Here is a 16600-nt window from a genome sequence, read left to right as displayed (position 1 = left end):
GTGTGTCCTCTCTCAGCCTAAAGGTGTTTTCTTAATTATGACTTCTAGGTATGACTTAATGCCAGGAAGTTGAATTTTTTCATAAATTCAGAAAGATTCCACCGCTATGGGTTTTTTTTTTCAGTTTTCTTTCATATTGCTTGCTTTATTTGTTTTGATTGGAATCTTTTCCTGAAATAATTCAAGAATATGATTGTCACTTTAGTATTGCAAATAGTTTTTCCATTAGACTTCACCAATTATAAGATGTTTTTCTCTTATTGAAGAAACTTTTCTTCCTCTGAAAAGAACGCAGTTCAATGGGGCCTTAATAAATATTTGTTGATAAAAATAGTACTATTTTTCAGGGGCCATTTTATTTTACTTTTTAAAAATTTTGTTCTTAAAACTCATAGTGACTGGCAAATGTGCAAACTGTTTTATATAACATTAATACGACACTATCCCTTAGAAAAACAAATCAAAATACAGGAACAGAATGGATGAGACATGAGGTGTTTCCTCATAGTTACAACAATTATATTAAATATATTTATAAAAATTATACTCTAAGGCAGTATCTGTACCCCATTCTTTTTTATAAGGTATCCATGAATTGTTAAATGAATGAATGAATGATTTTAAGTGAATTGCTTCATTTAGAGAGATAGTATGTATAATGGTTAGAGCTGATATTCTGGAATCTGAAACTTTATTCCTCATCTTAATAGCTGTACGATTGTGAATAAGGTTTTATTTTTTTTTTTACCTTTCTCAAAATTAAGTTTATTCTTCTATAAAATGAGGTTAATTTTGTCCAGTAGGAGGGATAAAAGAAATAATTCTTACAAAATTCTTAGCACTTATCTAGCATATTGTGATAAAAATAAATTATTCCATATTTGGAACATTTACTCCTATCAATTTTTATCTCACTTCCTATTATGTTATGACAATATATGGAAAATTGCAGGCTGTTTCTCAAAGAGCAGTTTTAACATTGAGATGGTTTAAGTCCCTCCAATTGCTTCAGGAAAATATTTCTATAGAAAACGAAACTTTTCTTGACATCATTTATAAGAAAACCAGCTGATCTTATTTTGCAAAAAAAGAAACAAGAGTCTAGTTTCTAAGAATATTAGTAATATTGCTCCTTTGAGGGACAGAGTATCAGTTAAGAAACTTGAAGAAGGAAGGATTCCATATGGAACTATTAATATATTCAATTACAAGCAACATTTTTCATATGATTAAGAAAAGGGTTTAAGGAAAAAAAATAAATACTCTTAAAACCATGTTTCAGTGTGTTGGAGGTGAATCTCGAATATTTGCAGGTTACCTAAACTGTTCTCTTCCACAGTCTACTGTATCAAGAGCTAACGACCTGTCATATAAAACAAATTTCTCTCTCTTTATATATATGTGTGTATAGATGTATATATATGTATGTGTATATGTGTTTGTACCCTACATCCTATATATTATTAATTCTGTTAAAAAATATTGTTTTCCCTCTATTTAATAGTGTCTCTTTATTTCATATATTTATATACTATCAGTGCGAGATTTATTTTATTTTACACGCACCCTTCTTTTAACTGCTAATATTTTTAAGAATGGCAAGCTGGTGTGAAATAGTTAAATTGAAATGCTTCCACCATTACTTATAGTTGAAATCAGCAGCTTTGAAGAAATGAGAATTCTGACTGCGGTGAAATGAAAGGCAGGTAATATCTTAGTACAGAGGAATTTTTGAGATTTGAGTAAACTTGTGAAGCTTCTATAATGAAGTGCTTAGAACATCTTGCAGTACTGAGAGGCTGGTCGAAGAGAAAGAGGCAGTGAGCAATGAAGAAGAGAAATGAGAGCTGAAACATGCCAAAAGCACATTGCTACCTCGTTCCAATTATTGATATAAAAGAATCACAATGGAACTCACTTTCTTTTCTTATACCTCCTTCTTGTAATGCATGGTCCTTTGCTTTCAGTACCAGGTATATAGACTAGCACTTAACTCAGTTTTTTAATGAATCCTTCTGTATCATCTGAAGACCATATTATGAATTAATGGATTTTGTTGGTTCATCTGAAAGACTTAACTACCATTTTTAGCATTATTTATTTGGCAAAATATCGTACAAATACAGGACCGGCCTAGTGGCGCAGAGGTTAAGTTCACACGTTCCGCTTTGGCCGCTTGGGGTTCGCTGGTTCAGATCCCGGGTGTGGACCTATGCACCACCTGTCAAGCCATGCTGTGGCAGGTGTCTGACATATAAAGTAGAGGAAGATGGGCATGGATGTTAGCTCAGGGCCAGTTTTGCTCAGCAAAAAGAGGAGGATTGATGGCAGATGTTAGCTCAGGGCTAATCTTTCTCAAAAAGAAATAATAATAATACAAATAACAAACAACTAAACTGCAAATAAATTAATATTCAGGTAATATGTTTAACTGTATTATAAATTGATATTCAGGTAATATGTTTAACTGCATTATAAATTGATATTTTTTAAATATGGTAATATTTAATAATTTAATAATTTAATTATTAATTTAATATAATTACTATATCATATATTAATATGATTATTAAATTATAATTTAATTATTAATTAATTATTAAATTATTAAATATTACCATATTTTAAAATAATATAGTAATTATTATAATATAATATTATAGTGTGGAAATTCACCCTAGTTCTTCAACATCAAATGTTAAAATTATAATTTGAAGATATTTGTTAAAGGAAAATAGGATTTGGAATTAGTGTCTAATTGTAAAGATCCTTCTGAAAATTCTTTTCTTTAAAAATATTAAATTCTTTTCTAAAAGGAAAATTATAATATATATAAATTATTATAATCTATATAAATTATTTTATTTTATTAGGGATTATTCTTGTACTGATAAAGTTCATGAACAGGATGACTATTACTTACTATCAAAAATGATTACATAGGAGGGAGAAAAATCTTCCTCTTATCTAATAATTTGTATCCTGGCATTCTTATGCTTTGAGCATAGTTATATGAGGTAAATAAATGTCATACATATTTTATATTGCATCAACATTTACATATATTTTATTTGAATTTAATGGATAAAATAATTGTATTTAACATGTTTATTTTTTGCTGGTAAGAAATGGACTATAATTAAACATAGTTTGCACGAAATATGAAATTATCTGTAATCATAGTGTTTTCTTCACAGAACAGACATCAGTCTTGTGTGATTGCATAATTAACATTTGGTGCTCCTATAAAGTATTATAGTTATGTATTATTTAGTCTCTTCACCTACAGCTATGATGCCCTTTAGAAGATTGACTCACTTTCGAAATTTTAGATTGCTGCCTTTTTAAAACACATATATAAGTCCATATCTCAAGTCTAACAATAATAGATAGTATACAAATTTTAGGAAAAGACAATTTGTACGTGTATAAGTCATAGTTCTTGCCAGCATAACACTTATACTGTAGCTCAAAGGTTGACAAACTAATGCCCTCAGGTTAAATTCAGTCATCTGCCTATTTTATTTGAACATGGACATGCCCGTTGATTTACATATTGTTTTATGGCTGCTTTTGTGCTATAGTAGCAAAGTTGAATAGTTGCTATGAAGGGGCATAAGGCCTGCAAAGGTGAAAATATTTACTATCTGGCCTTTTACAGAAAAAAATTGCCAACCCCTGATTTAGCTAGAAACACTGGTTATACTGATATAAAATATATGAATATATGTTGTGGAAGAGAAAGACATTTTTCTCTACTCTTCTGGTTTCCTCTGGCTGGTCCAAGAACTAAATTGAGACAGATTAATAGGAGAAAGTAAAATTTAATTGCATACATACAGGAAGCCCTCATACATGAGAGGGTCAGAGACAAAAAGGTAAAATGAGGTATATGTGCCATATTGAGCTAAGGAATGGGAGAGGGGCCTGAGTCTTCAGAGGGGAGGAGGGTAATTCATGGGACAATAAGAAGAGCAGATGTTCACTCATTAGAAGTTTTCTCTGGCACAGGTAGGTCATTAAATAGTTATTTCTGGTAACAAATCTTATTACGGGCAAGGCCCCCAATTTAAATTCTTTAAGGAAGAGGTAAAAATTTCTCTTGAGCCTGCAGGGTCTTGATTGCCTTTAGCTCAAAATATCCCACATGCCAAAGTGGCACATTGTGGGGAGACCTGTTCTGAACCTCTTCAATATCAAAGATAATCAGAAAATAGGACAGTAAACAATAAATGGCCTAATGTCTTGTGTAGTGAATAATTAAAACCAATCCTTAGTGATGGAAGAAATCAGCCTTAGTCGGTTCCTTTAGAAAAGTGATTTATGGAAGAAAAGTAACTTGAGCTGGTTCACGAAGAAAGGTTAATCAAAAGATGGTGGGGCTGGCCCAGTGGCATAGTGGTTAAGTCCGCAGGCTCTGCTTCAACGACCTGGGGTTCACAGGTTCAGATCCTGGGCACAGACCTAGCACTACTCATCAAGCCATGCTGTGGTGACATCCCACACAAACAAAAGTAGAGGATGATTGGCAGAGATGTTAGCTCAAGACCAATCTTCCTCACACACACAAAAAGATGTTGGTGATGAAATTCTACAGGAAGAAAAGTACATCATGTCAAGGCAGAAAAGGACAAGCTGTAGATTTTCAGAGAACAATGAGCAGTCCATATTGGCATGTGCATAATGTGTTTGTAGAAGGGAAGTGGCAGATGACCCTGGAAGATAGGTTGATATCTTATAGAGAGAGATTGGTATATTCTGGGAGATACCTCAGTGTTCCAGTTACATGGCCATAGAGGTCATATAAAAGTGATGAAATAAAACTTCATATTGGAAGAAGAGAGGTAAAAATGCAAACAAGGAAATATATTAGGGAAAATCTGACAACTGATTAAATATGGTAATGAAAGAGAAGAGAAAAAGATGCTTTGAAGTTTGAGTTTCGAAGACTGATGCCATCTTTAACAAAAATAAACAGAGTGGATCCAGATAAAAAACTGGCAGTTGAATGAGAACAGCAGGTAGACCAATCTGGCAAGTACCAGGGAATCTTGGGGAAAATGGTAAGAGATAAGATTGAAACTGTGAGAATGACAGTAGGAAGGCATCCAGGGTTTTTAAGCAAGGCAGCTATATGATCGAGTCTGTGTTTTAGAAAGCTAACTATGCAGTGGTGAGAGACTAGAGATCAAGAGATTAGTTAGAAAGTTACTGCAGCAACCCAAGCAAGAGATGGGGAGAAACTAAATTGAGCCAGTGACCATAGAATTGGAGAGAAAGGTGTATAGGGTTAGAGTACAGACTCTTAAACCCCTTGGTGCAAGAACTATGTCTTGTCTACTGTTATATCCCAGCTTCTTAAAGCTAGGCAGAACAAATAGGTGCTTCATAAATATGTATTTAATGCATAAATATAAGGAGGGGTGTTACATGTGTCTCTAAGTTTCTTTGTTTGGTCAACTTGAGTTTAGATAATATGAACTGTCAGTGAACCCACTCTGCACAGCAGTATTTGAATTTCATCTGTTAAGATTGCTTATAACATTCCATTGATTGGTCAGGTTTTCCCATTTCCTGAATGCAAATAAATGGTATAGTCTTGGCCTTGTAGGAGTTTACAACCTCCATATTGATATTGGATTTTGCAATAGTATTTCTCATAAAGTAGTTAATTGCTTTATGTCAGGTGTTGGCAAAGCTTTTCTGTAAAAAGCCAGATAATAAATATTTTAGGGCTTTGTGGGCCATATGGTCTCTGCTGAATCTGCTCACCTCTGCTATTTGTAGTATGAAAGCAGCCATAGATAATATGAAAACTAGTGGCATAGCTATATGCCAATAAAACTTTATTTACAAAAATAAGCAGTGGACCAGATTTGGCTTAGAGGTCACCATTTGCTAATCCTTGCTTTATATTAAAGTGTGACTATTGTGAACCAAATTCCTTAATTTGGTAATTAAAATAGGTATCTGTTCAAATGCATGGTTAGAAAGAAACTTCAAAAAGATTTAATAGCATTATTTCAAAGTGAGAAGAGATAAAAATGAAAAGTAAGATGTCTTTGTGGATTTTCCATGCTATGAAGCACAAATATTGTGACTACTACATCACAGTGTTATCATTAATACATCTACTGGGCTACAAAGTCAATATAATTTTTTACTTTAGTATGTATATAGAAATTTAATACCTTTGCTTTTAAAAAGTATTTTGTCACAATTATAGGATGTTGAGAAGAGCTAGTATGATTCAGAGCTAAAAATAGTGATCTTCAAAATGAAATCCAAGTGCCCATCCATGAACTGTCATGGATTATGCTTTTCATTTCCTTGAGAGAACAGCATTCCTTATGTCAATGGGTTTTTTGTTTTGTTTTGTTTTTGTTTTTTTGATGAGGAAGATTTCCCCTGAGCTTACATCTGTTACCAATCTTGCTCTTTTTGCTTGAGGAAGATTGTTACTAAGCTAACATCTGTGCCACTCTTCCTCTATTTCATGCCACAGTGTGGCTTGACAAGTGGTGCTAGATCTGAGCCCAGGATTTGATCCTGTGAACCCTGGGCTGCTGAAGCAGAGCGCACAAACTTAACCACTCCACCACTGGGCCGACTCCATGTCAATGTTTTTAACTAGATTTCTCCTCCCTCTTCCTCCTTTACTCCTCTTTATTCATTCTGTTTTTCTTCTTCTTCCTCATCCTCTTCTTTTTTTCAAGTGTTGAAGACTGAGTTTGTTCTTTCTGTCTACCACAGTTAGGTAACCCTGACTCTAGGCACCTAATAGTTCTCCAACCGTGCCTCTCCTTCATTCCACCTGCTCTCCTGCAACACCTTTCCTCCTCAATAACCTTCACACCTGCCCTCTTGCTTCTCTAATCTGGAATTCCTTGGGGACTTCAGTTATACTAGATGAAGTTAAAAGGGAAGAAAGTGGAATATGTGGCACTTACTCCATGTGATGGAGGAACTTGTATTCCTAAGGAATCTCCAGACTTTAGCTTCCACTCTTTTCTAAGAGTTTTTGTTTTTAATTGATTTTCTTGGGAAAATGTTTCTGAGCCTTTCATTTCCTTTTGTTTATTTATTTTTTAATCAAATGGAAGGACATGGATTATTTTTATAACCTTGGGGGAAGGATGCTAAAGACTGCCAAAAGCCACACTGAGTATTATCAAATTCAGTTAATTCTCATATCCTCTACAATTTATTATAGCCCATTGCTTTTTATTCTTTGTGCTTTAAAACTCCACAGGACAGATATTAACTACTCTGAGCAATAGGTCCACCTGTTAGGAAGATGTCATTAGATGAAAACTCAAATATTACTAGTGGGGTCAGAGGATGTAACTCTTTTCTGCCTTCAATTTAGTCGCCTGGTTCTAAAGACTTTATTCTACTAGATAGGCTCTGTAAAAATAAGATTTAAGAAAATAGTTATTGATCAGTTGAGATTAAAATCTTACGGGAAAGGCATGATGACAGACAAGAAACATAAAAAATAAGAGAATGACATTGAACTGCAAAATTTAATATTCCATTCTAAATTTGAACATGTCACAAGTTATTTATACAATAGAATTTAGTAAGTATGTGTATGTGAAGAAAACTTTAGCCATGGAATCAGTTAATACAGAAAAAAAACTGAAGAAGCACATGTCTTAGTAACAAAAGACAAACATTTTTTCACATAGACCTCTGATTTGAAAAACAGGAGATAGCCTGAAGGAAGGATATATATGTAACAGCAGTTTCCTAGGGAAACCTTTAGGAGTGTTGTGCTAAGGCAATAAGGGAGTCTATATGATAGATTAGAAAAATAACAACATCCCTTGGAACTCCCAATGCCTGGATTATAGTCTACTTGAGTTTATTATATAGTAAATTTAATAATTACTCCTAGTTGTTTCTCAGACTAAATGCTTAAAGAAACCTTTGCTTCTGAGGCAATAGGATGCATACCATTCATCTTAGTGAAAATTGAGGGAGTTATCTTAGTTATCTTTGAGGAGGAAAAATGTTTTTATTAGTGTAATTGCTGTGTATGATTGTCTATTATTGTCATATTAATCACCCTAGTAATGGGTGCTATGTAGAGAACTTCACTTTGAATCATTAAGTGAATAACCCTTGTCAACCTCAGAGGTTCCCTAATATATTTTTCCTTCTTTATTGTTAATATTTCACTGTGTAATTACAGCTCCCAATCCCTGTGCAGCTAATGATGGCAGAGGGCCCTGCTCTCACCTGTGTCTGATCCATCATAACAGGAGTGCCGCGTGTGCATGTCCCCACTTGATGAAGCTTTCCTCCGACAAGAAGACCTGCTATGGTAAATTTGTTAAAGTTCTTATCTAAAATTCAAATTGAATTCTCTCAAATTGTATTAGCATTCAGATTTTCCTCAAAATAAAGCAGAAGAGGTTTTGAGTGTCCTTAAAAACATTCGAGGTGGTGCTATTTCTAGAGCATTGATGATTCATCTACTTTTGGGGAGACTGACAAATTCTTTAAATGACATGCTGCACTTTGCTATTTATTACCTTATTCATTTTTTCTTGCAACTTTCTTATTTGGTGTGTTAGCAGAATTTATCTGTACAAAACAGGGAGATTTGTAAGTGAAAGCGCATCATCAGAAAATGATGATGTAGGTAACCTACATAACAAAGAGGTACTTAACAGCTTTAATCTCCTCCTGCTCTTCTGGAGTCAGTTTAGCATCATTTTGTAGAGGATTATCAACTTGAAGGAGGAAAAAAATGAAGTAAAATATGTAACTTTGAAAGATTTGTAAAAAATATGTAAACAGCACATTTAAACTATAAAAAGATAGAATTTGTGAATGAAAATCAGACTATGGCGGTTTTCTGGTTTGTTTTGTTTTAATTTTGAATTGTTTTTGTCTATTTGCAAAGCAATTACTTTTAAAGACAGAAAAAAATGTACTCACAAAATCTTAACTCAGGAATTTAGGCACTTGTAGATTTTATCATTATTATACAATCATAGCATATCTCAAATAACAATAACCCCAAAAATAAAAATGAAAGAGTAGAATATCTGTGACTCCTATCTATTTAATCTACTAATATTTCAGTGCAAGAATGGTACCTATGGAAGTAAAAATGATGCAATACCTCATAATGTTAGTTACTACAGATTTACAAAAATTTACAATACAGCTTACTTTAACATTATCTGAACCCTAATTTTGATAGGGAAAACATGAACATGATTTTTAAGAGCAATATTTAATTTCATTTTATTCAAAGATAGTATAAGAAAAATGTTCTTAGATTCCTTCAAAAAGCATTCAATGCAATGTGATATTGTTACAATTATGTACAAAAAACAAATACTATGGTCATTTGACATTTGTAGAGTTCATGTATTTTAGCAAGATTGTTTGAAATTCTAAGATCAAACCAATTACTGAGAATTTCTTGGCATTTCTAAATAAAGAAAAACAATAACAATGATTCTAACTTTTTTATTTGTTTCTATTAAGTAATTTAAAAAGAGGTAAAAAAATGTCTTCATTAATGTTTCCGTCAAATGTTGATTATGACTTTCTGGGGTTAAAAATCTATTAAAGCATGAACAAGTAGCATTTTAGAGTTTCTAGACTGCTTCAAACTTGCCAAGCTTGTAAGGCAAAAACATTTGTTTCTGTTTCTTTTCTAGAAATGAAAAAATTTCTTCTTTATGCAAGGCGTTCTGAAATCAGAGGAGTGGATATTGATAATCCATATTTTAACTTTATCACGGCCTTTACAGTCCCTGATATTGATGACGTTACTGTGATAGACTTCGATGCATCTGAAGAACGTTTATACTGGACAGATATTAAAACACAAACCATTAAACGGGCCTTTATTAACGGAACTGGGTTAGAAACTGTTATTTCAAGAGGTAACAGATTTGCATGTTACAACTTTAAAAAATATTTGTTATTCAATTTGTAATAATCACGTCTCTTTTATATTCTTTTTTCTATTATCCACTTCTATGTTAATTGAAAGTGGGAATTAATTACTCACAGATTTAATAATATGCTACATCCTAACAATTGCAGAATGCTATAATTATGTTGCACATAGTAGTCTTGAAAACTAGAAATTTAATTTCACAAGAAGAAAAAATTTCAGAACAAATCTCCTTAAAATTTATAGATTTCTAAATAAACAGATTTGAAGACTCCTTTTTGCTGATGGGGAAATAGTTATATTTGCAAAGAGAAAATATAGGTTATTTGAAAGGTTTGGTTTCCCCCTATGACTCAAGTTTATTATCAACTTCCTTTTGCCCATGTTTCTACAGAACCAGACTACACAAATAAGACAGAGAACCTGTTCTTAGCACCTCCTGAGCCAAGAAGTTTGAACCGTAGGTTTTCAGTAAATGTTGTTGAATTAACCATTAAAAAAAAGAGCAATTTTTCTGAAAGTGGAAAACATAGCTAAAACGAGACATACATATAAATGAGGTTGTTGAACTCTAAATATTTAGCATTGCATTACCCTAAGCAAAAATTGCTTAAATTTTGGTATATTGTGATTTCTGGATTAGTTATTAGCTTATTGAATGAATCTTAATTGAGCAACTGCTGTTTGCCATGACCTCAAAACCAAACAAGACATAATTTCTCACCAACTCGATGCCCCCCTAAGCATGATAGAGTGATTTGGAGGAGGGTGGAGGAAAGGGTAATCAGTAATCCATATAGATATATAAACTCCTTGAAGCATACTGAAAGCTTAATTTCAGCCCTTATTTGAGCATTGATCAATCTTTTAATGAAAGCAATAAGTACAGCTTTTAAGTTCAGTGTTTTTCAAGAGTTTCCACACACAATACTAGAAGGCTGGCTTGAGTACCACTAGGAGATCTGAGAGTATTTGACCACTAAAGTACTCTTGTATTTATTTATACTAGCTCTTTACCCACCTCAAGTTAGTGCTGGTAAAGCAACTTGAATGAATTGGTTATAAGCTTGTTCAAATATTTATTTCAAACTTGCCATAAGAGAAGAGCCTTTTCTAAAAAAGCTAATGCAAAGATTTCCTCTTTGTACAGGATTCTTTATAGGCGTGGAGGAAAAATTGTTAGATAATCATTGTTAGACTAGATTTATAAAGAATGCCTGGTTAATGGTCATTAAAACCCTTGAGAGACCAGTTTAAGGATATTAGGTGCCTCCCCAAACTGATAGGCAGTTAGGCAATCTTCTCACAAGAAATTCATCGAAGTCTAATAAAAAATTGTTCAAACACTTTTATCATGAATGCGAAATACTTCCCAAAAGAGCCTATGAATTGTATAAAGTAAAAGACGTTCTACCTCAAAAAACTTAGGGGACAATTTTCTGTCTCTAATTATAGATTGATAATTAGTGGTAATTTGGTGAGTTTATCTTTGAGAAAATCATAAAGACTTATTTCTATTTAGCAGACTCTATTTATGATTAACCAAAAATTGAGCAATAATATTTTCTCACTAATAATACTCATTAGGATAAGTAATTGTTAAGTCAGTAACTTTGACAAATATTGAAATGTTTTTCTATATGAGAAAAATTGAAAGGAAACCAATGTAGACTGAATAGTAAGGAACGCAGAACAAGAGATGTACGCTATACTAGCTGATGGAGCTACAGAAATAGAAACCGAATCATGCCATCCTTTAAGGATAAATAGTTGATTTTTATGTTAATGCTAAAGATAATGGGAACTAAGGAAAGGAAGCATTTTAAGGAGGGCGCACTACATGATTAACTTTGCCTTTGGGAAAGATCACTCTAGCTATTATGCTTAGTAGAAAACTGGAGAAAGTCTGGGGTTGGGGGTGGGTGAGCAGAGGACTCTGGGAGACAAGTTAGTTGGCTGCTGTAGTGGTTTTAGTAAGAGATGACAGAAGCCTGGACTTGAGTAGAAACAATAGAGAGAGAAATGTGGGAAGATTATAGAGATACAAAAGAGTAAAAATATAAAGGAACTTAATTAATTGGATATGAAGGTTGAGGAATAGGCATTATTCAAAGATAACTCTTTCATTTCTGGCAACCCCACAAGCTGAATAATGTTGCTTTTCCCTTTCTTCCAGAAGGAAACCTTGTTAAGGACTGATACATCTTTCCACTAATAGAAAAACTTGAGATGAACTTTTGACAGTTCAGCTTCTGAACTCATCAGAGTATCTCAAATCCTACCAGTAATTGTACTTTATTTTATCGTTTCATCTTTGGATTCTCTATGAATGACTCTCTGACCCTTCTCTTACTTCTTACACTGTTGGCCTATTTATTTTCTCTCTTCACTGTCCTCCCTCTACTGGACTTTTTCTTGAAAGACTCTTTCCTTCCTTACCTTCCTTAGTGTAAATCTAACATGAAACCAGCTTCAAAAATCAGGCCCCAAATCTATCCATTACCCCAACCAGCTCTTATGGTTTTCTTCCAAGCAGATCATTTTCTGGGGAAAATCCTGAGGCTCTTTGGGCCAAGCTTTCAAATAGTCTGCCTGCCCTGACTTTCTCCATATCCTGAAACACTAAACTGCTCTTAAGTCATGTACTACCCACATCAGCTATTGGTTAAAGTGACTTGTAGCAGTTACACTTTATTATAAGGATAAATACTAATACATGACTATAGGCACATTCATTGTATAAATTAACAAGTATTTACTCATGTTTATATATTTTATATATATGTACATATATTTGCCTCTTTCACAAAAACCAAAGGTAAATTAATTTTCAGAAAAAATAAACAACGATAACAATTCATGGCAAATGTTCTTGCCAGTGGTCTGCAGCCCTACTCTCTGATGGTAATCAATTCTTGTATTTGAGTCACTGCTTGGTCCAAATATCTTTCAATTATTCATGCTCTCAGTTTTATTTTTCTGAAATAATGAGTAATATTAGCTGTCATTAATGTGACAAGTACCATTAACTTATTTAATCTTTGCAAACCTATTATTAATTATTTCCCTTTTGCAGATGAGAAAACTTTAAGTTCACTGAAGCTATAACTCTGCCTTAAAAATCGAAGTGAGGAAATGAAGGAAACAAATTCAGACTCAGGACTATACGTTTATAGCTCCTGTCATCCTCATTACTGTACAATAAGAGGACTTGGAACTTCATCCCAAGTGGCTGGGGGTTCCCCTTTTAAGCTCAATTGCCCCTCCTAAGTACTCATATACTGCCCAGAATTATACCTTATTGGATAAAAGATTGCCCCCAAAGCTCTAAAGTACTGCTTGCAATAAACATAGTAAGGAAAAAAAGGGACATTAAGATTTCCAATCTAAGCCAGGAGTAATATAGTTGACTTTTCACGTTTGTATCTACGCTTATTTTATTTTATGCATCATTTATTCCTCATACAGTGCTTTGTGGTAAATGTTACTTTTTGCTTTTGAAGATGAGGAAGCATTTGTTCAGATTTGCCCAGCTAGGAAATTACAGAACTTTGCTATTACAGTTTTGTTTATCCAATTTTGGATTCAGGCCTTTTGACTCCAAAGCTATGCTCTTTTTCACTAAGTGTCCCTTTCTTTTACAAATAAGGAACCTCAGCAAGGTGGAGAGCGGAAGTTTTACTATAACCACACGGTTTGTGCAGAACGTTCCTTTCCAGTGTTCACTTAACATACACTCAGCGTACTCTGCAGAGTTTATCTGGTAGTACCCAGGTGAACTATAGGGGGTTTTCCATCTCCTTGCCAATGATTTTATTGTTTATTCTAAAATATATGGAAAAGCTTTTAGAGATATGTTGGCAGCTTTATTAGATTCCAGGCTACTGTCAATAGAATCTGATTTTTTATCGCAAAAGACCCCTGATGTATCATCTGATTATTCTAGGGCAAAGTATAAATTGTTCATCTTTGGAAAATTAAGGACTCAACTTTGGGCAAGTACAATTGCTTGAGCAAAGTGTTTTTTCAGTACTACCGTCTACTATCTGTATGAACTGGACTGTTAGGTTGAATTAAGCAGAAGCTAAAATGGATAAAAGGAAGATGAATATAAATGAGAAATATATCTGTTTATTTCTGTAAACAGCACTCTCTTATGTAGTAGGAAATTATCATATAATTATATGCTTTTTTAACTACAAAAATATAAACCATTTTAAATGCAGATCTTTTGATCACATTGCTGCTATATAAAATTTAATTCTCAATGACATTTTGAATCTAATTGGACTTATTTCCGAGTAGATTTCCATTAGTACTTGAAATTATTATCCACTTCTGTCAACAATTATTTTGCCAGTGAGTACTAAAGATTCATTCATTCCCTCTATTTTGCAAGACACCATATTTAATTTTACCCAGTAATAAAAATGCTTAGAAAATAAAAACTATTGTGAAAATTGGTCCAGAGAGAATGAGAGAAATATAAACAGGTCAGTAATAACAGTGAGATCTAGATTTTGGAAACAAGCCTTGAATTAAAGTAGAAAGTTTGGATAGGGAACATCTGTTGTTTTGCCTATTTCTAAATAGGATTTTCAATTTTCATTTTCACCCAGGAAGCCTTTTGGTGTAAGAATGTCAACATCTGTGATTTAAAAAAGAGAAAAGAAAAGAAAGAAAGGAAAAAACCACACCCTTAAATGCCATTCCTCTGAGAACTATGTATCTATAGCAATGGGTCCTAAATGAGTCATACTTCCTATGTTTCTTCTCCTATCTTTTGTTAGAAGGTTAGAAATTCTATTTTATATTATTCCATAGGCCTTTTTTTTTCCCCACCATATTCTAGATTCTGTATCTGAGACATTTGGTGGGTGCAGGATGGCTGTTATTTAAACCAACTGTGCATAACCTCAAGGAGCTTCACCTCTGGTGAAAGAGTGAGATGTAAAAAAACTAATCAAAATATAAGGCTAAATGAAATAAGGAGTTTAATGAGAGTGTAAGCCACTTCTGAGAAAATTAGCACAAGGAGTGTTGAGTTCTTACATGGGATTAGCAAAGTGCTCACTTGGGAGGTAGTAGTCAAACTAGGCCTTGGAGAGAAATGCTAGCAAGATCAATCCAGGTTGAGTTATCAGTGGGCACAAAGGTCTGGTCACTTGATATGTAAAGAGAAGCAAGTAGTGAGGGCTGGCTGGACTTGTAGAAGAGTAAACTAGAAGGTTAATGTGACAGCAGATCAGAGGGTCTTATGCCAGGGTGAGGAGTTGTTTTGTATTTTTTTTCCTCAGGGCAATGGGAAGCCACTGAAGACTTTTACAGATGGGTATAGAGGACTCAAACTCTTTTGAAGATAAATAAGATGGAAATCTGAAAGATAAATTGGAGAAGTGAGAAATTATAGACAAGGATACAATTAAAAAGTTATAGAAACGTTCTAAATCTGAAACAGAAATTAGACTAGAACAATGAGATGTATAAGAAAGTGACAGATACCACGGGCATGGTAGATGTGGAAGTAATTGAACCTGATGACTGAGAGAGAGGTGAAGTTGACCAGATAATTGGAAGGATGTTGGAGACATCGATCCAGATGAAAATAGAAGAAGAAGGCTTGCTTCAGACAGTTTCCGAAGTCAGCAGTGCGTTGTTTCTCTAAGATAGGAGTAATCATACATTTAGGACATTAAGAGATAAGAAGATTAGTCAAAAAGTTATAATTCTGCCCCTTTATCCTCTAGAAAAAAAAGTATTGATTTGGGATACATACGTATCTGTTAAAACTGACAAAACCAAAACAGTGATAAACACTAAATTGTTCAAAGTTGGAGAGGCGTAGAGGTGAGGGTGAGCATAGAAGGCTCCTCAAGTATTTGAAATGTTCTATTTCTTAAGCTTGATCATGGATTTATGTATGTTTCATTAATTTGTATACTCTGTCTTTTAGTAACATATACATGTTTATATGTTTACAGTTTCTCATAATTGCAACAAATGGAATAATGGAATATTTAATATTTACAAAGTTCTCTTGGGAAAGCTTTTCAAAAATGTTATCAATTTGCTTTTTTTTTGCTGGGAAAGATTTTCTCTGAGCTAACACCTGTTGCCAGTCTTCCTTTCTCTATTTTTTTTTTCTCCCCAAAGCCCCAGTACATAGTTGTATATTTTAGTTGTGAGTCCTTCTAGTTCTTCTATGTGAGCCACCACCACAGCACAGCTACTGACAGAGGAGTGGTGTGGTTCGGTGCCCGGGAACCCAAACCACCAAAGCAGAGCATGCCGAACTTTAACCACTAGGCCATCAGGGCTGGCTCCCAATTTGCTTTTTTAAACTTTGCTCTTGAGAACAGATAAATAATTGCCTTGAAACCCACCTCAAATCAGTTTTGGTCACATGTAACTATATCTGCCCTCAGAAAGTTATGAGTTGGGATCCCCTCCTCCTTTGAGGGCATGCCTGATTGCAGGCAAGAGCCTTTGTGCCTACCCTCGAGATGCTGGTGTCAGCAGGTTCACTTCATAGGAAAAAATAAAATAAAAGAGACCTCACAAGCAGAGAATTGACAACCAGTCCTTTTTCACTTAGATTTATCTACATGTTAACTAATTTGTGTGCTTACTGCCAATCCTCCTTTCATCTAAGGCCTATTTTCTGGAACCATTTTT

General features: G+C 33.8%; 1 protein-coding gene across 1 annotated transcript in view; it reads left to right on the top strand.

Moving 5' to 3' along the window:
- LOC124233810 (low-density lipoprotein receptor-related protein 1B-like) overlaps positions 1-16600 on the top strand; it is a 792861-nt gene that overhangs the window by 202235 nt on the left and 574026 nt on the right. The window contains exons 22-23 of the mRNA XM_046651030.1: positions 8198-8329; positions 9684-9911. Of these exons, the coding sequence (XP_046506986.1) occupies positions 8198-8329; positions 9684-9911 (360 nt within the window). The remainder of the gene's footprint in view (positions 1-8197; positions 8330-9683; positions 9912-16600) is intronic.

This window comes from Equus quagga, unplaced genomic scaffold (assembly GCF_021613505.1).
Source record: "Equus quagga isolate Etosha38 unplaced genomic scaffold, UCLA_HA_Equagga_1.0 251_RagTag, whole genome shotgun sequence".
Classification (NCBI taxonomy): domain Eukaryota; kingdom Metazoa; phylum Chordata; class Mammalia; order Perissodactyla; family Equidae; genus Equus; species Equus quagga.
This window is presented reverse-complemented; position numbering and strand designations above follow the sequence as displayed.